The sequence below is a fragment of the Hypanus sabinus genome, chromosome 29 (genome assembly GCF_030144855.1).
Source record: "Hypanus sabinus isolate sHypSab1 chromosome 29, sHypSab1.hap1, whole genome shotgun sequence".
Taxonomy (NCBI): domain Eukaryota; kingdom Metazoa; phylum Chordata; class Chondrichthyes; order Myliobatiformes; family Dasyatidae; genus Hypanus; species Hypanus sabinus.
The window spans coordinates 27,515,605-27,542,719 of NC_082734.1; the positions used below are offsets into that span (position 1 = coordinate 27,515,605).

The following is a 27,115-nucleotide window of genomic DNA, read 5'->3' on the forward strand; positions in this document are numbered from 1 at the left end:
AAGAATGCTCTGGTTAAACGTCAGATCACTAAGATTGGTCAGCAGAATGGGAATCTGACAGTTAATCATGATGAGATAAATAAGGCATTTCAAGATTTCTATACCTCCCTGTATCAATCTGAATTTCCTCAAGATTATAATACCATGTCTGATTTTCTTGGAAAATTAAATTTTCCAAGGTTATCATCTGATGATCTTTTGATATTGGATACTCCTATTACGGATGTAGAAATTAAGGGGGCTATTTCCTCAATGAATTCTGGGAAAGCACCGGGTCCAGATGGTTATACAGTTGAATTTTTAAAATTTTTTTCCGCTACTCTTTCCCCTTGGTTAGGTAAGGTTTTTGAGGAGGCCATTAGATTAGGGAATTTGCCACAATCTTTTTATAGAGCTTCCATTTCTCTAATATTGAAGAAAGATAAAGACCCTACTAATTGTGCTTCTTATAGACCTATATCTTTATTGAATGTAGACTCCAAGATTTTTTCTAAGTTACTGGCATCTAGATTAGAGAAGGTATTACCCAAAATTATTTCAGATGATCAAACTGGCTTTATTAAAAATCGTTATTCTTTTTTTAACATTAGGAGATTGTTGAATATTGTTTATACTCCCTCACATGATACTTCAGAATGCGTGATTTCATTAGATGCGGAGAAAGCATTTGACAGAGTTGAATGGCCTTACTTATTTAATGTGTTGGAGAAGTTTAATTTTAGTCCGATATTTATATCATGGATTAAATTGATTTATCATACTCCAGTAGCCTCAGTGGTTACCAATAATCAAAGATCTCCCTTTTTTCGCCTATTTCGGGGCACTAGACAGGGATGTCCTCTTAGTCCATTACTATTTAACATTGCCTTAGAACCTTTGGCAATTGCCATCAGACAATCACAGGATATTTTGGGTATTAATTGTGGGACAGATATTCATAAGTTATCTTTGTATGCGGATGATTTATTACTATTCATTTCTAACCTGGAGAAATCCATTCCAGCAGTTTTATCATTATTGGCTCAATTTAGTGAGTTTTCTGGGTATAAGTTAAATCTTAATAAAAGTGAATTGTTTCCATTAAATAAACGGGTCCCAATTTATGGAAATTTACCCTTTAAATTAGTTAATGACTCTTTTACTTATTTAGGGATCAAAATCACAAAAAACCATAAAGATTTATTTAGATTTAATTTTTTACCCTTAATTGATCAGATTAAAGGTTTGTTTACTAAGTGGTCACCTTTATCTCTATCCCTAATAGGTAGGATTAATGCTATTAAGATGGTTATTTTACCTAAGTTTTTATATATTTTTCAAGCGATACCAATTTTTATCCTGAAATCTTTTTTTACTAATGTTGACTCTAAAATTTCTTCATATATATGGCAGTATAAAAATCCCAGGTTAGGTAAAACATATTTACAGAAGACAAAAAAGGAAGGCGGGTTAGCATTACCTAATTTCAGATTTTACTATTGGGCAGTTAATATTAGATATTTGTTATGTTGGTTGAAAGATGGGGGTGGATCTTTTGGCCCTTGTTGGGTGAGTTTAGAAACTAAATCGGTATCAGCTTATGCTTTGGGTTCTATTTTAGGGACTTCTCTCCCTTTTGCTCTTTCTAAATTGCCGAAACGAATTGACAACCCGATAGTTAAACATACATTGCGTATATGGTTTCAATTTCGGAGATTTTTTGGGTTGACTCAATTAGTTTTAAATAGTCCTATTGTATCTAATTGTTTTTTTCACCCTTCCATTATAGATCAAGCTTATTCAGCTTGGAAGACTAAGGGATTACTAAGATTTTCTGATGTATTTTTAGATAATTGTTTCATGTCTTTTGAACAATTATCCAACAAATATAACTTGCCGAGATTTCATTTTTTTAGATATTTACAGATTAGACATTTTTTAAGTTCTGTACTCTCTACGTTTCCAAATTTTGTGCCTTCAGATACTTTGGAGAGTTTATTTGAATTAGACCCTTTTCAAAAAGGGCTTATTTCAAAACTTTATAATATAATTATGAAGATACGTTCAGAGCCTCTTTATAAGACTAAACAGGATTGGGAAAGAGAGCTTAGTTTTAGTATTTCTAGTGAGAATTGGGATAGAATTCTTCAATTAGTTAATACATCATCGTTATGTGCCAAACATTCACTAATACAATTTAAGGTCGTACATAGGGCCCATATGTCCAAGGATAAATTAGCTCATTTTTACTCTCATATAAGTCCTATTTGTGATAGATGTCATTCTGAAATTGCGTCTTTAACTCACATGTTTTGGTCGTGTTCATTTTTGGAGAAATATTGGAAAGATATTTTTGATATTATTTCTGCGGTTTTGAATATTGATTTACAACCTCTTCCTATTACCGCAATTTTTGGTTTACCAATGTTAGATTCACTGCATTTATCTTCTTCAGCCCGTCGAATGATTGCATTTCTAACTCTGATGGCTAGAAGATCTATATTGTTGAATTGGAAAGAAATTGATCCTCCCACTGTATTTAATTGGTTCTCTCAAACTATGTTATGTTTAAATTTAGAAAAAATTAGAAGTGGTACTTTTGAGACTTCTATTAAATTTGAAAAGTTATGGAGACCATTTATTCAACATTTTCATATGATGTAATATGACCCTGTGCCAAGTTCATTTGATTTCCCAGCTTTCAGCTTATGTATTTTGAGAGGACCGGAAGTGACGGCATTGATGAATACTTATTTTTGTGAGATATTATAAACAGCCCGCTTTTTTTTTTCCTTCTCTTTTGTTTTTTTTCTTTTATATTACTTAGTAGTTATAGTTATTAGATTAGATCAGCTAGTAAAAAAAAAAATCCTTTTCCAAACATTTATTTCTAAGGAGGTCCCGTGCTGTTTCCTACGCGCATGTTGCAAGCCCATCTGCCTCTGATCCATACACGCTTTCTACTGACCACCTCTGCAAACGTCTGTACATTATCCCACAGCTGCAGATCTTTCACTGGTCCGGTAAGTGGCCGTGCTGATCCAGTAGTGCCCAGAATAACATTTTGCTGAGTTTCCCATCTGTTTCCCTCAGTGAAATGTAATGTGGGGTGATGATTTCACCCAGGGTTCGCGTCTCTAATTACAACTAGAATTTTCCTGCCTGTATTTTGAGCTGGTGAACACATAATGAGAAGCAAAGGAAGAAAGCACTTCTGGGTGGTGCTTTTCAGTGTGTACACTGACGTGTAATGTTCTGGCAGTGTGCAGAATTCCAGTCAGGATCATTGTGCTGCTTGGCCAGAATTTCTGATGGCCTTCTGCTTCCTCCATAGATGCACATAACAAGCAGCCATGGTTTGGTTAAACTCTGTGATGAAGCCAATCCCATCTCAGGTGAAAGTTACAGTGTTTTAGTGCCTGACAGAGACATCATATACCAGATTCTTAGTTGCTGGTTAGACATTCTGAAATGAGACCAAGAAGTGCTGGAAGCACTCAGCAGGTCAGGAAGCATCTGTGGAAGCAGAAACAGTTAATATCTTTGTAACGTTCTCCTTCGCGTGTAAGTGATAACGTCGAATTTAACGTTGAGATAAACCACAGTCAATGAAACCAGATCGCAGTAAGATTAACCATTTACTGTTCACTCTTCACATTAACATATGGTGAAAACTGTTGATAAAACAATACAAGATTGATACAGTATTTGTTCCTTCCTTAATATCACATTTCAAGTGTAAATACTTGCAAAGGTGACTATAACTACATTACACTAAGGTGCAGTATACAGGGAGAGTTTACCTGCTCCATTGACTACTTTAAATACACTTCCATGCAAACTATCCGCGACTCTTTAACTAACGAAAGCATAAACATTATCTACCGTCGTTACTTCTAACAGGATCGGCATTAACATCTTAGTTCAATATATCGATTATCTATTAACTTACAGCGTTGCTCTCACTGTGATTTCTCATGCCTGCAAACAACTTCTGCTCCGGTGAGCCTCGTGGAAAGCCCCCACCCTCGCGCTAATTTCAAACCGGTGATTTCCCACAAGACGCGGCGAAACCGGATGTGACGTCATCGCGTGCCGATATATTTTACATGCAATGAATACATTTTAAACACTCCTAATTCTAACTAGAAAATACTATTGAATGAATTACTAAGCGAAAATATTATAAACTAAATAACTGTCGTAAAGACAGCACACTCCCCGCTTGACCTTCGTAAGGTCATAATGAACAGAGTACAAACTTAGTCTCTTAATCAGTCATTGGGTAGAAGTAGAATAACTTCCGTAACTGGCCTTTGGTAAATTTTCAGATCGCCTTGGTCGGTAGTCTTCAATTCGATCTTCCTGACATGTCCATCCTCGCTAGGGAATGTAGCAGTGATTCTGGCCATTGGCCAGCTGTTGCGGGTGATCTGCTTGTCCCTGAGCAGGACTAGGTCTCCAACTTGAAGATTCCTGCGGGGTTCTGTCCACTTTCGTCTCTGTTGCAACGAGGGTAGATATTCCTGTCTCCAGCGGGACCAGAACTGATTCGCCAGAGCCTGGACTTGTCTCCATTGCTTTGTGTACAAATCCTTGTCTGAAAAGTCTCCTGGTGGAGGAGGTGCTCCTGCCTTCTGTGTAAGGAGCATTGATGGCGAAAGGATGAAGGGGTTTTCTGGGTCAGAGGACACAGGCAGGAGTGGTCGTGAGTTCATAATGGCTGTGACCTCTGCCATTAGGGTGCACAGTACCTCGTGGGTCAATCGGGTGCGTTGCTGCAGAAACATTGAATCCAGAATTCTTCTGGCGATCCCAATCATCCGCTCCCATGCGCCTCCCATGTGGGAGGCGTGTGGTGTGTTGAACTCCCAGTTGCATCCCTGTTGACTGAGGTACCTTTGCACTGCTCTGTCCATCCCCAGCTCCTTTGATGCTCCTACAAAGTTCGTTCCGCAATCAGATCTTAACTGTTTTGCAGGGCCTCTTATCGCAAAGAATCGCCTGAGAGCATTGATGCAGCTGGAGGTATCCAAAGATTCGATGACCTCAATGTGTACCGCTCTTGAACTCATGCAGCTAAACATGATGGCCCACCGCTTGCTCTCTGCTTGTCCTCCTCTGGTGCGTCTTGTAGTGATAGACCAGGGGCCGAATACATCGAGCCCTACGTTTGTAAAGGGAGGGCAGGCTTCGAGGCGCTCAGGTGGGAGGTCCGCCATGCGTTGAACTTCTAATCTGCCTCGTAGTTTCCTGCAGGTTACACATTTATGAAGTACCGAATTGATCAGTGATTTACCTCCCAAGATCCACAGTCCCGCTGCTCTTATTGCTCCTTCGGTAAGGTGGCGGCCCTGGTGCTTTACCTGTTCATGATAATGGCGGGCGAGCAGTAAGGATACATGGCTGCCTTTGGGCAGGAGTACTGGACTCTTTTCTGCGGCCGGAAACTGGCAGTGTATTAACCGGCCTCCAATGCAGATGATATTGTTCTTCAGGATCGGGCTGAACTTCCTCAAAGGGCTGTCCTTTGGTATTGGTTTGTTGACTTGGATAGCTGAAAACTCCCTTGCAAAAGCCACTCTTTGCGTTGCTTTGAAGATGACATCCTTTGCCTGGGCTAATTCGTCCGCGGTGCGAGGCAAAGTACATTTGTGCCATCCCCTACATTTACTGTTTCGGGATGAATGTTTGTGTGATCTGGCCATATGAATGAGGAACGCAAGTCCTCTCACTAAAGAATTCAAAGTGGAGAACCGCCGAAAGCGTTCGTTGGTACCTATCGATTCCGTGAGGTTGGTGGCTCCTGTTTGTATTTGCGGCCGAATTTCCGAGTCTCTCTCGGGTTCGATCAGTTCAAATATCTCGTTCGTTTGAGTCCTTTCCGATGGTGGCTGATGAAGAAAGGGGGGTCCGGTAAGCCAGGTTGTCTGAGCCAGACGGGATGCAGGTAAGGATCTTGATGCATGGTCTGCAGGGTTATCCTCGGTACGTACATAATGCCATTGTTCGGGCTTTGATGACAGGCGAATGCGTTGAACTCTATTATGAACGTACACGTAGAAGCGTTTTGATTCGTTGTAAATATAACCAAGCACGACTTTACTGTCCGTGTAGAACTTGATATCGTCGAACCGTAGGTCCAGCTCGTCCTGGATAAGATCTGCCATTTCCACAGCCAGGACGGCTGCGCACAGTTCGAGCCTTGGAATCGTCGGCTCCGACGGAGGAGTGAGCTTCGCCTTACCCGTTACAAATCCCACTTCGACTTGGCCGTCCTTTCCGACTACTTTCAAGTAAGCCACAGCGCCGATGGCCTTGGTGGACGCATCCGAAAAAACACACAATTCTGTGAGCGCTGCCTCGGTGGGTGAGGTCACAGTGTACCTGCGTTGGATATGAAGCTGTTTTAAATCCGGGAGTGAATCTCTCCAAGCCTCCCACTTGCTTCGCTTGTCTTCAGGCAGAAGAGTATCCCAGTCAGAGGGCTCAGACGTAAGTTCTCTGAGAAGGGCTCTTCCTTGAATCGCAACTGGTGCCAGTAGGCCCAAGGGATCGAAAATACTGTTGACAGTGGAGAGGACTCCACGGTGGGTAAATGGTTTGATCACGGTCGGCACAGAGAATGTGAATGAGTCGGTCGTTATCTCCCAGAGGAGACCCAAGCTCCTTTGTGTAGGTATGGTTTCTCCATCTAAATCTAGGTCTTTGATTGCTGGAGCACAGTCATCATGTGGAAAGGCCTCCATTACTGCCTGCCGGTTTGATGCAAACTTATGCAAGCGGAGGTTTGACTCCGCGAGTGAGGCTTGTGTACGTCAGAGCAGATCGATTGCTTCCTCTTCTGTCCGTAGTGATATCAAACCATCGTCGACGTAGAAGTGCCTTTCTACAAACTTAACGGTGTCGTCACCGTGCTCCTGTGCACCCTCTCTGATGGCTCTTCGCAGCCCATAGATGGCCACGGCAGGTGACGGGCTATTGCCGAAAACGTGGACTTTCATCCGGTACTCGATAACTTCTTTGTTGATGTCGTTGTCCTTATACCATAAGAAACGGAGGAAATCGCAATAGTCCTCCTGTACCAAGAAGCAATGGAACATCTGCTGGATGTCCGCTAAGATTGCGACCTTCTCCTTCCGGAAGCGCAGCAGGACCCCGAGTAGGGTATTGATAAGGTCGGGGCCTGTGAGAAGCGCGTCATTTAGGGAGACGCCGGAACACTGGGCACTGGAGTCGAAGACCACCCTGATCTGATTGGGTTTTTGTGGATGGTAAACTCCAAATGTTGGGAGGTACCAGCACTCCCCGCCTTCTGGCAGTGGTGGTGCTACTTCGGCATGTCCGTTAGCGAAGATCTTTCCCATAAATGCTATATATTGTTGTTGCATCTCGGGTTTCCGGTTCAGGGTTTTTTGTAAGGACGTGAACCGCTTGACCGCTTGCTCTCTGTTATTTGGCAACCTCTGGCGTGGTTCTCTGAAGGGTAGTGGGGCGACCCAATTATTTGCTTCATCCCTGAAGACTTTGGTGTCCATCATTTTTAAGAAGAAGACGTCTTGAGCTGATGGAGCAAGTTTACTGTCATACTTCGTTTGAGCGAAGACTGACTGGCCCAGCGACTCGTCGCTTGCCTCGCGCTTGTTAACGCCTTGTTGTGCTTCCTTGATATACATGGAACTTGTGCAGGGTTGAAAAATCGAATGGCGGCCACTCTCTAGCACATTGGTCTTGAGTGTGTCGACCGTCAGTTTGTGTACGTCACCGAGACACACCTCTCCTATCACCACCCAGCCCAGATCCAGACGTTGCGCAAAGGGGGCGTCGAGTGGTCCATTGATCTGCTGCCTAACCTTGTGTACCTGGATAACATCTCTTCCTAATAGCAGGAGTATTTCCGCTTTCGGATCCAGTTCTGGGATGTGTTTGGCGATGTGGTGGAGATGCGGCTGGTGTAGCACCGCACTTGGTGTCGGGATCTCAGCGCGGTTATTCATGATTTCATTGCACTCTAAGAGCGGAGGGAGACAGATGACGACTTTACCATCCAGGGACTCGATCTGGATGCCTTCTGCCTTCCTTCCTTGGGTTTCCATGTTGCCTGAGCAAGTTTTGAGGTAGTATGGGAACCGCTCACTCTCAATGTTGAACAATTTAAAGAACTCTGGACTGACTAGTGAACGATTGCTCTGATCGTCCAGAATCACATAGGCTTTGATGGCCTTGTCTTTGGCTCCTTTAGGGTACACCTTAGTGAGGCAGATCTTGGAACAAGAACGACTTGACTGAGCTTGACCACAAACTTCTGTACAGTTCGTGCTGACAGCTGTTAACCTAGAGTGAGCCTCTCCCTCCCCGCCGTCCTGTTGTGGGGGTGAAGGAGCGCTCTCGGTTTGCGGTGACAGGTCGGGATGCATGGCCTCGACGTGATCTGGGCTATCACATTCCGGACACTTCACGGCGATCGTACACTCTCTGGCGAGGTGAGAGGTTGAGGAACAGCATCTAAAACATATTCTTTTCTCCTTGAGAAGAGCCGTCCTCTCTTCAAGGGGTTTTTCCCTAAACATTCTGCATGCTTTCAGGGGGTGAGGTTTGTTATGCAATGGACAATACTTGCCAGGGTCGTTGTTAGTTGTAAGGGCTTCGGTCTTGAGCACTGACACGGGTTTATCAATGTTGAAAACATTCGAAACGGATCTGCCTGGCTTGGTGTAAATCGAACTGCTTCCTGGACCTACAAGGCTAGGGTCGTTTCGCCTCTTCGCCTCCTTGCACACAAACCTAGTGAGGTGCTTAAAGGGAGGAAATCGACCATCGTGGTCTTCCTTGTACTCTGAGGCAACAGTCAGCCACTTGTCCTGCAGCCCAAATGGAAGTTTGTCCACAATTGGTCTAATCCCGGATGGAGTATCTAGGTATACTAGACCAGCTGAATAGCCATCTTCTTTGGCGCCTTGGATCTCCATGAGTAAATCTCCGAATTCTCTTAACTTTAAGTGATCTTTGGCTGACACCTTAGGAAAGTTTTCCAGACGTCGATATAGCGCCGCTTCAATAATGTCGGGGGCCCCATATCTCTCCCAAAGTCTCTCCCACGCTTCGCTTAAGGCTAGCTCGGGTTTGTTGATGTACACTGAACGCATGCGTCTCACCTGGTCGCGTGATTCTTTCCCCAGCCATTTCGCCATAAGGTCCAACCTTTGGGTTGCACTGAGCTGGACCCCGTCAATCACGTTGGTGAATGTAGAGTGCCAAGCACGGTAATTTTCGGGTTTATCGTCAAACTGGTACAGTCCCGAAGTGACGAGATCCCGTCGTGCTAAATACTGCAGCGTGGGATCGGCTGCAAGCGGCATGCGGGCTGGAGAAGTACGTTGGCGCCTATATGACTGAGAACGCACGTTTCTCATGGAATTTGCCATCCTGGATTCAACCTCCGCGTCTCTTCGCATCGAACTTTGTAACTTTGGTGTCAAAGAATATCGGTTGTCAGCTCTTTCATTCTTGACTTCATCGCGGGGCCGCGAGGGTAAATTCTCTTCCTCGTAGCTGGGGAAGTTATCGAATAGGTATGGAGAGGGGAGACGAGCCTGCCTGTCTGCTTGATATTGTACATAGTCGCTCGTGCGTTCCAGTCTGGTCCTTTCTAAAGCAGAACTTGTTTCGGTCAGATCACGCGACCCTTCAGCTTCTTCTATGTACTCTGCTTCCACCATGGCAGCTTCTCCTTCTCTTTCTAGCTGCAGCACATGCAACTCTGTCGATATTTTTGTCATTTCCAACTGGGTTTCGGCTTCTCTGGCAGCCTCTTCGGCTTCTCTGGCGGCCCTTTCTTTCTGGATTTCGGCTTCTCTGGCGGCCTGTTCTCTTTGCCTGGCGGCCCTTTCTTTCTGGATTTCGACTTCTCTGGTGGCCTGTTTCATTTTCAAAACTGCTTCTTGTTTGGCGTAATGCAGTCGCACCTTGGCGGCTTCTGCCTTGGCTCTTGCCTGTGTGGACTTACTTGATGTCGGTTTACTGCCCTTGTCGCTGGGCGCCATCGACTTGATCCCGGATCGAGCTGACATTGCAGCACTTGGAACACCTGATAACGCCCGGGTGGGCTTACTTGATGTCGGTTTACTGCCCCTGTCGCTGGGCGGCGTCGACTTGATGCTGGATTGAGCTGACATTGCAGCACTTGAAACACCTGATAATGCCGCTTTTTCACTGTAACGTTCTCCTTCGCGTGTAAGTGATAACGTCGAATTTAACGTCGAGATAAACCACAGTCAATGAAACCAGATCGCAGTAAGATTAACCATTTACTGTTCACTCTTCACATTAACATATGGTGAAAACTGTTGATAAAACAATACAAGATTGATACAGTATTTGTTCCTTCCTTAATATCACATTTCAAGTGTAAATACTTGCAAAGGTGACTATAACTACATTACACTAAGGTGCAGTATACAGGGAGAGTTTACCTGCTCCATTGACTACTTTAAATACACTTCCATGCAAACTATCCGCGACTCTTTAACTAACGAAAGCATAAACATTATCTACCGTCGTTACTTCTAACAGGATCGGCATTAACATCTTAGTTCAATATATCGATTATCTATTAACTTACAGCGTTGCTCTCACTGTGATTTCTCATGCCTGCAAACAACTTCTGCTCAGGTGTGCCTCGTGGAAAGCCCCCACCCTCGCGCTAATTTCAAACCGGTGTTTTCCCACAAGACGCGGCGAAACCGGATGTGACGTCATCGCGTGCCGATATATTTTACATGCAATGAATACATTTTAAACACTCCTAATTCTAACTAGAAAATACTATTGAATGAATTACTAAGCGAAAATATTATAAACTAAATAACTGTCGTAAAGACAGCACAATCTTGGTCAGACTTCTTCTGTATTTATTCAGAATTCCAGCAACTGCAGGTTATTTCCTAAATTTTCTGTTTTAGGTTGCATGTTCTCCAAAATCTGAGTCAGAATTAGAGGAATGCAGAGCTCAGAACAATGCTCAGGCTCCAGAGACAAAGTGACGAGCGCACAGAGAAATGAGCAAACAACTGGGAAAATAATGATTGCGGTGTCCGTCTGTAGAAGGTCCCGGTAAGGATGGGATATGGCAGCATAGTGGTTACACTTCTAGATTTGCATCCGGGACTCAAGTTCAAATGCCACCATGCAGGTATTAGAATCAGAATCAGGTTTATTATCACCGGCATGTGTCGTGAAATTTGTTAACTTTAACAGCAGAAGTTCAGTGCAATATATGATAATAGAAAGAAAAATATGTAAGTAAATCAATTACAATAAATATATATTAGATTCTGATTTTCAATACTTTTAATGTATATTTTTTTTATAAAGTGTTCATGGGTGCAATGTCCAATTAAGAACGATGTGGCAAAGGGGAAGAAGCTGTCCCTGAATCGCTGAGCGTGTGACTTCTGGCTTCTGTACCCACTACCTACAAGAGGGCATGGCCTGGGTGCCGGGAGTCCTTAATAATGGATATCACCTTCCTGAGACACCGCTTCTTGAAACTGCCTTGGATACTACGAGGCTAGTATCCAAGATGGAACTGACTAATTTTACAACTTTCTAGTTTTTGATTCTATGCAGTAGCCCCCCAAATTTTGGCTGAACAGTTAGTGGGGAAATGATAGGCTGGTTTCTTCACATCTTTGTGTTGTAATGCACGAGGGCGATTGAGTGGAGTTTGGTGTCACGATCTAGAGTGCCCCATTGTTTTGAAAGGAGAAAATTTTTGATCTTGATGATACGCACATTTCCAGAATAAGTTAACCTTTGAAGTATTTGTGTTGTTACGCCAATGCTTAGAATTAAATGAACCGTAGGAATTTTCAGCAAAAGAAATCTTCATGCTAAATGCTCAGAGAACATAACATTGTATATTGATTATTGAAAAGAACAGGAAAATATCAATAATTGATACTTCAAAGCTGCTTCTAGTAGGATGGTGGTGCGCTTGGACATTATGGCTACTCTAGGTCCAATCAAAGGTGTAGTTGTTCATGCAACACATACAAAATGCTGGTGGAACACAGCAGGCCAGGCAGCATCTATAGGGAGAAGCGCTGTCGACGTTTCGGGCTGAGACCCTTCGTCAGTTCTACCAGCATTTTGTGTTTGTTGCTTATATTTCCAGCATCTGCAGATTTCCTCATGTTTGTAATTGTTCATCCTTTTTTTTAATCAATTGCAATTCACTGCCAGATGCAGGAACATCAAGTACTACAGGGCTATCCCACCAGCGAGTTGCTTGACAGCGCTGGAGCTGGACTTATGTATCTTTGTGTCGCCATGGTGTGAGTGATTCTCTTGGAATTTTTAATTGTGATTGTGAGACTCTGTTGGTCATCGGTAGCGTGGAGTGCTCCAGTCTGCTTCACTAGTTCACTGGCAGGACTGACAGTGGGGGAGATGTGTTGCCTTGGTTGTGCAAGGACTGGGACTTCATGCCATAGGGTCACCTGTTTCTGCCAGGGGAAGAGAGACCAGAGGCAGTGTGTGAGGGAGCAGAGGACTCTGTGGGTGTGTTGCAATCTGTGCTGGGTTGAGGGTTAACCCCTCCCACGTTTGGTGTCGTCAAATGCTCTGGTTTTGTCCGCTGACCACTTAGGCATTTGATTAGGGGCATTGTTCTAAAGGCACTATACAAAGGGGGAATAATTTCAGCAGTTCACAGAAAAGAAACAGTGATAGAAATTCACCATATTGAAAAGCACTTGCAGTGATTTGGTAATGGGGACAAATGGAAAGTCCATAATATTGGCATCTTTTGAAGGCAGGGGTATCGCCTTGTGGAGATGCGGTGGCAGAGAAAATCGATAGTAGACAACCCAAACTGGCATTAGCAGAGTTAAGTGGTTGAAAGTGTGTGGAGATCTGATAAGTATTCAGCTTTAGATGCACTGGCAACAAGTATGTCATCTAGATAAACAAATGGAAAACCTAAGAATTTTAACACAGAGCCCATTAGTTGTTAGAAAGCTGCACTGCATTTTTCAGCCCAAACAATATGCACAGAAACTCAAGTAGGCCAAACGGGGTTATTACAGCAGTTTTGAGAATGTTCTCAGTACACACAGGCACCTGATGGTATCCTCTGACTTAGGCCTCTGACACTAGACCGGATAATATTGAAAACGTTGGTTTCGCGTCAAAACGATAGACATCCATACCAAGCATTTTTGAAATTACCTCCGTCCACATTAAAACAGGTATTTGGGTGAATCTCCTGAGCTTGCGCAGGACACATCTACAGAAAACAAGCGACATGTTTGGTGTCAAATCTCGCTGTGAAGTGTGCGTTTGTGCATTTACAGACTAGAAAAACTTAAAAGGAAATTGCCAAGCAATGGACAGCTGTTGGCTCTTGTACAAGAGGACTTAAAGCTAAAAAAAAACAAATACTGGAACGTATGGAGGCAACCAGCAGAGTTCATGGACAGTATGACCTGGCTGATGAATATTAAAAAACTGACTAACTCTGTAGCATTAATAAAGCACCTTGTTAAATGCATAAAACATGTCTGCATCAGTGTTATCTTGTATTTCCATACAATGTTACATTAGTCTGTTACACATCTATTGTCAGAGAAGTACTTGCATAAGTAGGTAAACCACCTTCATACAAGCAAGGACATAAAACAGGGCAAAGTGAGTTTACTTATTTATTCAGTAAGTTATGGGTCAAGGTATTTGGTGAGTACATTTCTAATTCTTCTGGCTGCAGTCTTGTTGCCATGTGTTCTGAAATTGTTAGGTTGTGTGGGGGGTTGCGTTCAAGAAAACAGTGAAATGCCGCGCTGTCGCCACCATCTGTTCCGGCACGTCATGACAGCATTTTTAGAAATCTCTGGTTACCCCATCCACACTACTCTGCCCAATCGCCATTTTCAAATTTACACACTCTGAAGGGCGTTTTAGAAAAGCTCAGTTTTCAGGGAGAAAACCAGTGTGGACAGAGGGTCAAAATGAAGAGAAAAAGCTTCAGTTACGGACTTATCTGGTCTAGCGTGGACGTAGCCTAAGTCCATTTTAGAAAAAGCATCTTTCCAGCTAAATGTACTAAAAAGTCTTGAATATGTAGGTCCAGCTAACGATCAGAGATTTGTGGCCTTGTTAATGTAGGGATAGTTGCTGCATGGATGACAACCATCATCTAGCTGAGAGACCATCCTGTGTATAACGCAAAACATTTCCATGATAGCAAACTCTGCCTTTGTGCTGGCCAGTATTTGTAAGTCTAGTCTATGTGCATGGGTGAGCCAGTTGTGGAAATATGGTGCTCATCCCCATGCTCTGTGACTTTGGTGAAAAATGTGGGCTTGGTGAGGTTTAGGAATTCATGCAGCGGGCAAGTTAATTTGCATGTGGTGGTGCATGTGTTAGACAGTCATGGGGCTCTTACTTGGGGGGTGCAGGATAATAACCCAAAATCCTTTGTGTCCACAGGCTGACAGTTCTTAGATTTCCTGTGTGCCAAAGGATTGTTAGTACATTTTTAATATCTGCTAACAATCCTTTGGCATGTAGAAAATGTAACAACTTAGCCAAGACAAAGTCGCATGTGTAGCATCATCCACTGAGGCAGAGCATCACGTGTTGTGTCTCAAGTCTGGATCCTGCTGCCACTGGTGGCCTCCAGCAAGGGTCTGTCACTCTCTGCCTTGTAATCAATGGGTGCTGCTGCAGCCCACTTGAGTGTCTGTGTCACACAGGAAGCATTGCCTTGAAAGGATGTCTATAATGAACAACAGGCAGCCCTGGCAACCAGAACCCACAGTACCCACTGACCACAGATGCTGATGTGCTGGCACTGTTGAAACTGCATGGTGGTTGGCACTTAGTGGCGTTCGTGCCAAAGCATTTGTGGTAAAAACATAGACCCAGTGTTGTCTGGTTCGGAGCCACGGGCATGAATCTGCTGACAGAAAATTATTGAGACAGAAAGGAGGAGGAATGATACACCTCTACCTTGCCGTTTTAGCAAGCTCCCTATAGTCCTTTATGGGTGTATTAGCAAGGGCTATGCGAACTGAATCAGGCAATGGTTACATAAAGAGTTCTTTAACAATAAAACAAGGATGGTGATTTTCCAGGAGAGACAGCATGTGGTCCATAAGCTCCAAGGGCTTAGCATCGCCGAGGCCAGACAAGCAGAGCTTGTTTAGCATGCTCAGTCTGAAATGAGTGAATTTTCAGAGTGCAGACGGGTCTTCCAGTAGACTCGCCACTCTGGCTGCAGTGGAACTATTTAGCGATGCCACGACATGGTAAAGCTTGGTACTGTCTGTGGAGATTTCTCACATTACGTTACCCTATGAATGGATGTTTCGGGTTTGGATGATGACCAAAAGATATAGGAGCAGCATTGGGCCCATGACAAAAGGGTTTGGGTAAGTAGAAAGAGAATTAGAGGAGATCTGAAGTGGGTGGGGGCTCCTTCACCAAGTGAACTCCTTCACTCATTTAACTTGAGCTACTTAGGCATAGAGGGTGTGGATCAAGTTCTGGCAATGCAGTTGGTGGAAGAATGTTCAATGGTTGGCTTGAGTACGTTGGGCTGAATGGCCTGTTTCCACCTTGTGCAATTTGATAATAGATTGTTGGACGTATGTCTCCATGCCAGACAAGATCTCCTTTCCAGCCTAATTCGGCTTCCCAGCTCTGTCTTATCACCTGCAGGCTATGGCTCTTCAGTTGCTCAGTCCAGCTACATTTTAAATGAGAGTTCTGCCTCCATCACTATGTGGGGGGGGGGGGGGGGGGAAGAAATTTTTGCATTTCTAATCCACTGCCTATTTTCTACCAATTACCATCATTTTTTGCCTCTGATCACCTAACTGCAAAGCTGATGAAAATGAGCATTTTTTTATTCAGCTCAGTTAAGTCACTGCCCCTTAGTAAGCAATACTAAACCTAGCTCATTTGTTCTCATAGCTATAAATTCTCCCATGCTGGAAATACCCCTGTAAATATCTCTATCTCTTTCATGTCATATGCAATCTTGCAGTGAAGAGACCAGACCTGCATGTAGTCCTCCTTTCATGGGCCGACTACACTCCGGCACTATTACTTCTGGCTGAAGGAGCTAGTGAGATGATCAAGTTTAAACACTCTATCCCGGTGTTAATTTTATTATTTCTGTTCACTCTGATTTGTATGTTGTTTGCGATGTGTTGAGAAATTACACAAGAACTCAATCTTTCATCGAGACTTTCTCTGTATCTAAAGATGTAGTTGTGCAATAACAGGATAAACTGGGTAAATCTAGACCAGCTAATCCTCAGACATCACAAATACGGGTAAGAAACTACCCAGAGGTAAAAAGGGGTGGTTTCTATCTCACACACACAGGCGGTAAACTACCCTAAACAAAAAGGGGTGGCTCTCGGAAAATCATAGAGTGAATACACTAGGCTTGGCAGCCCAGCCATTAAATAACCATATAACAATTACAGCACGGAAACAGGCCATCTCGGCCCTTCTAGTTCATGCCGAATGATTACTCTCACCTAGTCCCACCTACCTGCACTCAGCCCATAACCCTCCATTCCTTTCCTGTCCATATACCTATCCAATTTTTTTTAAATGACAAAATCGAATCTGCCTCTACCACTTCTACTGGAAGTTCATTCCACACAGCTACCACTCTCTGAGTAAAGAAGAGTGTTACCCCTAAACTTTTGCCCCTTAACTCTCAACTCATGTCCTCTTGTTTGTATCTCCCCTACTCTGAATGGAAAAAGCCTATCCACGTCAACTCTATCTATCGCCCTCATAATTTTAAATACCTTTATCAGGTCTCCCCTCAACCTTCTACGCTCCAAAGAATAAAGACCTAACTTGTCCAACCTTTCTCTGTAACTTTGGTGCTGAAACCCAGGTAACATTCTAGTAAATCTCTTATGTACTTTCTCTAAATGTCTGAAAGTACCTGATTTGAGTGTTCCTTGTTAACCCAGTTAAGTCTATTACTGAGTCTGGACAAGAGAACATATCTGTTGACAGTATGGTTCTAGCCCACAAGATAATCAGCAGAAGATGAATGTTATTGAGTAAGCCAGAGGAAAATGTCAGGATCAAATGCCAGAACAAGAAATCTACAGTGGCCGGAAATATGAAATAAAAGCAGAAAATGCTGAAAACAGTCGGTATCTTTGGCGAGAGGAACAGAGCTAATATTTCAGGTCCAGGAGCATACATCAGTTTTGATGAAGGGTCGCAGATCTGAAATGTTAAGTTTTTCTCTTTGCTGAGTTTCCCGGTATTTTCTGTTTTTATTGAATGATTTTACATTTTTTTGCTTTCTTGAAAAAGAATTGTACAACTGTACCCCAGACTATAAAACAATAACAGTTGAATGAGATCCAAATCTACAACTATTAAAATTTTAAACTAATACTTCCTCTCAGAAATCACCTGTAAGTGAAGGCAGATAAGTAACTTGGCCTATAACAGACAGGCTGAACTTGGGCTCCTTGTGTTTTAATTGTCAGGGATACACTTTAGTCCCTATCTGTCCTAAATTGACTGGTGTAATATACAATGCCAGTCGGATTCTCTACTCCTGAGTTCTCTCAGTGAACTCTAGTGAAGGAAAGCAGCTAATATGCTCTCTTACCACGTGCAACACTTTCTTCAGTCAGTCAAAATAGATGACTCTTTGGAGAGGGAACTGACTGTTTGTGGGTCTGTCTCTGGGCTAGTAACCTGACATCAAAAGAGTCTCCCATCAGTATGTCAGCCTCCTCTGTCATACCATCCTTTCATAGTTACACCATTCTTGTCACCTTCTTACCTCAAGACAGAAATCTAAGAGTGTTGTCAGCACACAAAGGAGTCAAAAGTGGTAATTTTTAACATGCTAGTAAATGGATTACCTTAGATGAGTATGTTATAATCAGCTTGGACACAGTGGGCTGAAAGGCCTGTTACTCTGCTGTATGATCCTTTGATAGGTCCTCCCATGCTGGTATTTGCTTTCCCAAAGACACCCTGACTTCACTGAGAGCTGAAAGACTTTGCTTGGATGTTGCTTCCTCTGTCTCAGTTCGGATCTGTCGAAGACTCTCTTTATACTCCTCCATTTGATTTGCATTGATCCAGCCTGAGTTCCACGTATCTTTAGAGTGAAATGTTAAAACCTGGCCTCATCTCCTTCCTCAGGAGATGATCTGGTATTTTTGCAGAGCTGTGGAGTGTTCCCCAGTGTCCTAACCAGTACTTGTATCATAATCTGCATTGCTATTAATTACCATCTTGTTCTCTTGGATCTTCCTGTGAACAAGTTTGGCGTAAGCTAGTGGTCGCCAACTCGTCGATCGCGATTGACTGGTCGATTTTTGAGACTTTCCCAGTACATCCTGAAAAAAGAAAAATTAAATACACAAATACTGTTGAGAGATTGTTTCTGTTTTAGTTCCGTTCTTTCTGCCCAGTGCGCATGCGTGTAACTCCCGCGCACTACAGTGTACTTCAGTGGTCCCTGAACACTGGTCCACGAGGAAACAATAGGAGTCAGCTACACCTTTCCTCATTCCCTGTCATGTTCACTGTTGAACTTGAACCCACGCGAGGTCATCAGCCGTCTAAACGCAGTGATACCCTAGCGCCAGGGATCACTGGTTGGCCTCGGGCGTCCGGCGGGAAGTGCCGTCGCTGCTGGCCTGGAGCGCTGCCTCTAAACCTGTTTAACACATTCCCCACGAATGTTCGTGGGGAATCCGGTGCTAAAATATTCACAGACGACCTAATTCGGGCTCAGCGTTTCGTAAGTATCAGGGCAGCTACCTTGCTGCGATCTACTGAAACAAACTTTTGTCGGCCAATAGATCTTACAAGGGATGCGGATGGGCACCCTTTTGCACTCCTTGCTCAGTCAGTCGCTCTCTCCGGACTGCGACCGCCGCGGCCCTGGTACGTGGACGTCCAGCCCTTACCGTACCCTCTCACCTGACCCACGACCAACCGCACCTGGCCAAGGCGGCAGGTGGGTGGGAAGCTGGAGTTCGTGCCCAGAGCCTGTCCCAGTGAAGCAATGAAGCACTCAAAACTGCTTCGGTACCCTGAGTCCAAGCACCCAGCACTTAAAGACAAACCCGTTGAGTTTTTTCAGCCGAAAAAATGTGAGCAGCGTTGGACAGAAGCTAAGTGCCGAGATCGGCAAAGATTAAATTGCAGACTAGAATGGACATAAGGAACCTGCTTTGAGTATCGCTGTATTCCCGTCATGTTCCCCCCCCCGGCTCGTCCGCAAGAATATTGTCAATATTAAACCGGTCCGCGTTGCAAAATAAGGGTGGGTACCCCTGGTGTTTATACATTATTTCTACTTCCAGTCTTTTCTGCCCCGGTGCGTATGCGTGTAACTAATTGATCTGGGGTTGATCTTGCCTTTTACTAAGGCCGAGGTAGGGAATCTTGGGCTTAAAAAGGTTGGTGACCACAAGTGTAAATTTATTTTTAAAGTACATATATGTCACCATATACAGTCATGAGATTCTTGTAGGCATTCACAGTAAGTTCAAGAAACAATATCAGTGAAAGACCATCCCCAACAGGATGGGCAATCAATATGCAAAAGGCAACAAAATGTGCAAATACAAAAAGAAATAATAAATAAGCAATAAATATCGAGAACATAAGATGAAGAGTCCTTGAAAGTGAATCCATGGGTTGTGGGAAGTTCAGTGATAGGGTGAGTGAAGTTATCCCTTCTAGTTCAAGAGCCTGAAGGTTGAGGTGTAATAGTTGTCCCTGAACCTGATGGTATGGGTTCTGAGGCTCCTGTACCTTCCTGATGGCAGCAGCAAGAAGAGAACATGGCCTGGATGGTGGGGTCCTTGATGGGTGGATGTTGTTGTCCATGTAGATGTGCTGAACGGTAGGGAGGATTTACCAGTAATGGACTGTGCGGTATCCACTACTTTTTATAGGCTTTTTCTGGTCAAGGGCATTGATGATATAACCAGTCAATATACTCTGTACCACACGTCTATAGAAATTTGTCAAAGTTTTAAATGACGTGCCAAATCTTCGGAAACTTATAAGAAAGTAATTGGCTACTGTGATTCCTCTACGACTATATTTCAGAGGCCTTTATCTAGCTGTGAAGTACTTTTGGCTATTGGAGTCATCCCTTCGACCCAAGTTGTCCATGCGGATTATGCTGTCCAGTGAGCTACTCCCATCTTTCTGCTTTTGGCCTGTAGCTCTTCAAACCTCTCCTATCCATGTACTTAGCTAGATATTTTCCAAATGTTGCTAACGTGCCTGTCTGCATCTTTTCTAATTTTATAACATATTTCCTATAACAGAGTGACCAAACTGTACAAAGTACTCCATGTGGCTCACCAACGGTTTGGTAAACTGCAACAAAATTCTCAATTCCTGTAGTCAGTCATTGACTGATGATATTCTGAAAAGGCTACAACGTGTGTTTAAAATCCAGGCTCTACCCTTACTGATGCTTTCACTGGTCCTGGGGTAGCTTTGTTTAATTCCCAAACTTTGACATATGGGAGTTGTATGCTAACTGTGGTTGCAGAAAGCGAGGCTCTTTACCACTGACCCCTGTGTATGCTAACTGCAGTGACAGTGCAGATGCGGGACTGCAGAAGCTAGAGTCTGGAGCAAAACAAACATTGGTTGGAAAAGCTCAGTGGCTCAAGCATCATCAGTAGAGGGAAATGGACAGTTGATGTTTCAGGTCAAGACCCTTTAATGGCAGTTCCTTCTAAAGGGTTACTGTTACCTTTCTTGTAACTTTTTTCACAGCAGTGATATTTCTTAAAAATTACCTAGATATTCTGTAACTGCAAGGCCACAAGCCAAAAATTGGGATGTTAAAGTTGGACTTAAAAGCTCTGTTTTGATATTACATTTCCCACATCTAATTCACAGCTTCACTGCCTGTCTGCTTCTGTTGTCCTCACTGTTTATATTAAGGTTCTTACTGCTTTTTTTCTTTTTGTTTCCTTAGATATAAATGAATTGAATTTACCTAAAACCTGTGAGATAGTTTTCCCAGATCCTGACGACCTCCTCAACTTCAAACTTATTATCTGTCCGGATGAGGTGAGTGATGAGAACTTGTTTTTGGCCTGTCGTCGGAGCATTACAGGCAGATTTGGTGGGATGGTGGGTTGTGCGTCTGAAGCAGGGTGGTGAGAGGAAGGAAGCATTAATTTAATCTGTCATGCTTGCTGCGTCATGTGCCATTCTGGGCAGTAAAGTCAACTTGATTGGCACTCTGTTGACAGCTGGCGTGCTTTGACAGCAGTGTGTCTACCAGATTCACAGTAACTTGTCACTGCTTCCTTTGGGACTTGGCAGCACTTGTGAATCTGTGTACAATGAAGAAAATAAGACCAGTGGGTGATGGGAACACCACTATTTGCAGGTTCCCCTCCAGGTCGCTGTAGTCGTGTCTTTAAAGGTCATTGCGGTTCCCATGTTGTTGATGTACCTAAAGCACTATGAAGCACCACTGTATCTGCACTTCAGCTAGTGTGCTTTTGAGAAGGCAGCTTGCCACAGGTTTTTCAAGGGTGATTAAGGATTAACAAATCCCGGCCTTGCCAGTGAGATTCAAACCCTATGAATGAGTAAGCAAGTAGTCTTTAGCCACCACATCACTTGGTCCTTTTGACATGAGGTAATGCTGCTGCAGTAGCTACACAGGCATTTACATTGTCTCCACTTGATACAAAATCATTCAGGCCAGGATGCAAGTTTTATCTGTCTGAAGGGTGTTATCTGAAAACAATACCAGCACTTAAAAATATCCATGCATGAAGGCCAGTGTTCTTGGACCAGAGTCTGCTTCATTATAACATTCCAGGAGGAGTGTAGCTGGAGAGTTATTCTGCAATGAAGAAAGTACACAGCAGCACTGATAATCTGGGTGAGGTGCATTCATTTTCAGACCATGTGTAATGCAGCACTGGTGAAGTCTCTGGGAAGTGGTTGAACTTGTAATATTAAAACTTGTGGATTTGAAGTACTCAGTTGTTTCTGCAATGTGATGGTGCCTTCTTTAACTCGAAAGTTGGCCCCAGCACAACAGGCCCAAGGTTCAGTTTTTCAGATGCTTGGAGGTGGCAGTTAAAGAACAGTGCAGAGCTAAAGTTGTATGGATTGTGGCAAAGTAAGGGAGAATCCTCCCCCACAGCTCATCACTCTTGTCCCATTGGCCCTGCAGGAAGCATTTGTTGTAGGTGTAGTTTGGTTCCACAAGTACAGTTGCAAGAAAAAGTTTGTGAACCTGGTTTTCTGCGTTAATTACTGAGAAAATGTGGTCTGATAATCTGTCACAATAATAAACATGAACAATTAGACTTATTATGTCTTTATTGTTTAACCATTCACAGTCCAGGCTGGAAAAAGTATGTGAACTCTTGTATTTAATAACTGCTAGAACCTCCTCTAGCAGCAATAACCTCCACCAAGTGTTTCCTGTAGCTGCTGATCAGACATGTACAATGGCGAGGAGGAATTTTAGACCATTCCTCCATACAGACTTGTTTCAGTTCATCAGTATTTCTGGGATACGTTGCATGAACAGCCCTCTTCAGGTCATACCACAGCATCTCAGTTGGGCTAAGGTCTGGACTCTGACTTGGCCATTCCAAAACACAAACTTCCTTTTTAAACTATTCTGTTGTTGTATTACTGTTGTGTTTTGGATCATCTGTCTTGTTGCATTATCCATCTTCTATAAAGCTACTGTTGACCAACTGCTACCTTGACAGTCTCCTATAAAATGTCTTGATACAATTTTGAATTAATTGTTCCTTCAACGATTGCAAGCTGTCCAGGCCCTGAGGCAGCAAAGCAGTCCCAAACCATGATACCCCTTCCACCATGCTTCACAGTTGGGATAAGGTTTTGGTGTTTTCCCTCCAAACATAGTGGTGTGTATCTCTGCCAAAAAGTTCAACTTTTGTCTCATCTGTTCACAGAACATTATCCCAGAAGTGTTGTAGAAGTCCAGGTGGTCTTTTGGAAACTTGAGACATCCAGCAATGTTTTGTTTTGGAGAGCAATGGTTTCCTCTGTGGTGTCCTTCCAAGAACACCATTCCTGTGCAACACGAGTGAATCTGCAGATGCTGGAAATAAAAACACAAAATGCTGGCAGAACTCAGCAGGCCAGACAGCATCTCTGGGAGGAGGTAGTGACAACGTTTCGGGCTGAAACCCTTCATCAGGAATCACCATTCTTGTTCAGTGTTTTTCTTAGAGTGGAGACGTGAACAGAGACTTTAGCATTTTCTAGATTTCTGCATGTCTTTTGCTGTTATCTTGGGTTCTTCATCACCTCCTTCAGCATTGCACGTTGTGCTCTTGGTGTGACCTTTTCAGGACGCCCACTCCTAGGGAGAGTAGTAACAATACTGAGTTTCCTCCATCTGTGGACAGTTTCCCTCCCTGTGGACTGATGAACAACTCAGATCTTTAGAAATGCTTTTGTAGTCTTTTCTTGCTTCATAATTCTCTACAATTCTTCTTCTAAGGACCTCTAAAAGATGTTTTGATTAAGGCATGGTGCACATAAGCAGATCTTTCTTAAGGAGAGCAGGCTCTGTCAATAAACTTAGTTTGTTCATTTTTTTAAAATAAGGCAACCCATACCTCCAACTTCATCTCATCGATTGGAACGCCTGACTCCCAAGTAGTTTTTGTAGAAGGCATTATCCCAGAGGTTTACATACTTCTTTTTAACCCAAACTGTGATTATTTAAATGGTGTACTCAGTATTAATGAGAAAAAGTAGAATTGTTTGTGTGTTACTAGTTCAGGCAGATTATGTGACTTAGAGATAAAGGTCAGACCACATTTTATGAGTAATTAATGCAGATTACCAGTTAACTGCAGAGGGTTCACAAACTTTTTCTTGCAGCTATAGCTTCAGTGTAGATTTTGCAAATAGATACGGTTCCTAATAAACCATTCTAACAGCCTCAGGGTTGCTTAGGTTGAGGAGTGAGGTTATTTATATAGGCAAAAGAGCTTCAGGTGGGAGGGATGTTTCATTATCTGTAGGTAGGGTTGTGTTGGACCCAGATTCACCACAAAGTTGTGTATTTCCCTTTTCAGTTTACGAATAAATAAAACAATTTTTAAAAATTTCAGCCCAAAATGGTATTCCCGCAAAATGCAGCTTGTAATTTTGAATACCACAAGCCCAAGAGAAACCTGCTTCATATCCTGATAAATCAGTTCTTCCCTGGAGAGCCAGTGTTTAAGAAATTTTATCCCTGTGATAAGTGGGTGTGAAAGATGTTTTGGCTTCTGCATTCCTGGAGAGGGGAGGGGGTAGGTTGATGGGATATTGGGAAGATTGTGCCCTGCAAGAGTGAATGCTAAGATGTTCACTTCATTGACCGTCTATGCAAATCATTTATTATAATTTTTAATCTTGTTTAATTATAATGTGTGATTCTTATAAATTAAGTTAGTAATTTCTAGTTTAAATGCTTTTCTCTCTTTGCTTTTAGGGTTTCTATAAAGGAGGCAAATTTGTGTTTAGTTTTAAGGTAAGTGAATCCAGATCTAAATAATTAATGACATTTTGGAATAGTTTCATTGTCTACAACAACTAGCATTGAAATTGTAGTGGCTGCCAGCCACTGCTGTGTGTCGGGTCTGGTTTCCCTATCCTGAATGCTGATGCAGGATTCGTACCTTGACCCATAGGAAACAGTAGAACTGAGCCTTTGCCTGATCACTAACAACTGATCCAGTAAGCCTCATGAATGAAGTATTTCTGCACAGTGTTATTTGTTCCGGACCCTTGGTTTCATGTGCAACGTCCCTCCCTTTTACAATGAAAATGGCCCTTTTGCCCATTATATCCATATCAGCTAAACCAGCCATTCAATGTAATCCTACTCCTTAGCTATATAGACTGTAATTATCAGGATACGTTCAATGTGGGTTTCCACCTTTTTAAGCAGTGAATTCCAGATCCTGGGCACTTCTTTGAACATTCTCCTCTGATCATCATCAGTATCTTTCAATCTATGCTCATTCTCTCCACTTGTTTCATAATTTTTCACATTTCAATTAAATCACCTCTTTTGTTCTAAGAAAAACAATTCTAGTTGAGCCAATCACCCCTCAAAAAGAATTCTCCTTCCAAATCTTCTTTCAATTGGGGTGATGTTACCATCATCATCACCGTCACCACCATCATCCCTGTACCAAAGAACTCCACACTTTCAGAACTAAACGATTACTGCTCAATGGCATTGACATCATTCGTGAAGTGCTTTGAATGACTGGTAATGCCACATATCAAAAGCTCTATTCCTGCCATTTTGGACACTCATCAATATGCTCACCAATAGAGCTGCTCTACCACAGATACCATAGCATTTCTCATGCACCTGGCACTAACAAACCTTTTTTTAAAAAAAAACAAGGACACCTATGTCAGAATTCCATTTCTGGATTTTAGTTTGGCACTCAACACTATTATTCCACGGTCAAACTCCTATTCTTCGGTCTAAATACACCATTGTGCATCGGGGTGGTGGACTTCCTAGCCAACAGTCGTCAGATAATCAGGAATTAAACTGCTCCTCCCTTCCCATTATCCTCAATGCAGGTGTCCCCCCCACCCCCCGGGTTGTGTGCTGAGTTCATTACTGTGCACTCCGTTCACACAGGACTGCATGGTCAAACTCTTGAGCAATCATATTGTCAAGTTCGCCAGTCACATGACAGTGGTGGGGCTCATCACCAGCAATGATGAGACGGCCTACAGAGAGAAGGTGGAAGAGATTGAGTCCTGGTTCCAGACAAATAACCTCCTCTTTAATGTCAATATGCCAAAGGAGATGGTTCTCAACTTAGAGAATTTGCACCACACCCACACTGGTGGCACAGCAGTGCAAATTGCAAGCAATTTGTACACATTTTACACAATCGGGAAAGCTTATCCACACCTCTGCTTTCTGGGGAGACTGAAGAGAGCTGGATTATGCATGCATCTATTCTTGCATCATTCTACATATGTGCAGCAGAGAGCCTCCTAACAGGCTGCATCACTGCATGGACAGCACTGTGGCAGGCAAGAACATCACCAGCACCAACCTACCCACCATCAAGGACGCTGGTGTACAAAGACTGTTGTAAATCTAGTCAAGGAGAAAACAAGAGCTTACGAAAGGTTCAAAAAACTAGGTAATGATAAAAATCTAGAAGATAAGGCTAGCAGGAAGGAGTTTAAGAATGAAATTAGGAGAGCCACAAGGGTCCATTGTGTACAGGATTAAGGAAAACCCCAAGGCATTCTACATGTATGTGAAGAGCAAAAGAATAAGACGTGAGAGAATAGGACCAATTGTGTGACAGTGGAAAAGTGTGCATGGAACCAGAGAAGATGGCAGAGGTACTTAATGAATACTTTGCTTCAGTATTCACTATGGAAAAGGATCTTGGTGATTGTAAGGATGACTTGCAGCGGACTGAAAAGCTTGAGCATGTAGATATTAAGGAAGAGGATGTGCTGGAGCTTTTGGAAAGCCTCAAGTTGGATAAGTAACTGGGACCGGACGGGATGTATCCCAGTCTACTGTGGGAAGTGAGGGAGGAGATTGCTGAGCCTCTGGCAATAATCTTTACATCATCAATGAGGACGGGAGAGGTTCTGGAGGATTGCGGATGTTGTTCCCTTAGTCTAGAAAGGGAGGAGGGATAGCCCAAGAAATTATAGACCAGTGGGTCTTTCTTCAGTGGTTGGTAAGTTGATGGAGAAGATCCTGAGAGGCAGGATTTATGAACATTTGGAGAGGCATAATATGATTAGGAATAGTCAGCATAGTTTGTCAAAGGCAGGTTGTGCCTTACAAGCTTGATTGAATTATTTGAGGATGTGACTAAACACATTGATGAAGGTAGAGTAGTTGATGTAGTGTATATGGATTTTAGCAAGGCATTTGATAAGGTACTTTTTGCAAGGCTTATTGAGAAAATAAGGAGGCATGGGATCTAAGGGGACATTGCTTAGTGGATCCAGAACTGGCTTGCCCACAGAAGGCAAAGCATGGTTGTTGATGGGTCATATTCTGTATGGAAGCCGGTGACCAGTG

At 43.1% G+C, this 27,115-nt stretch overlaps 1 protein-coding gene across 1 annotated transcript in view; it reads left to right on the forward strand.

The window, feature by feature from the left end:
• ube2m (ubiquitin conjugating enzyme E2 M) overlaps positions 1 to 27,115 on the forward strand; it is a 75,796-nt gene that overhangs the window by 18,871 nt on the left and 29,810 nt on the right. Inside the window, exons 2-3 of the mRNA XM_059954027.1 lie at positions 20,999 to 21,093; positions 24,518 to 24,556. Of these exons, the coding sequence (XP_059810010.1) occupies positions 20,999 to 21,093; positions 24,518 to 24,556 (134 nt within the window). The remainder of the gene's footprint in view (positions 1 to 20,998; positions 21,094 to 24,517; positions 24,557 to 27,115) is intronic.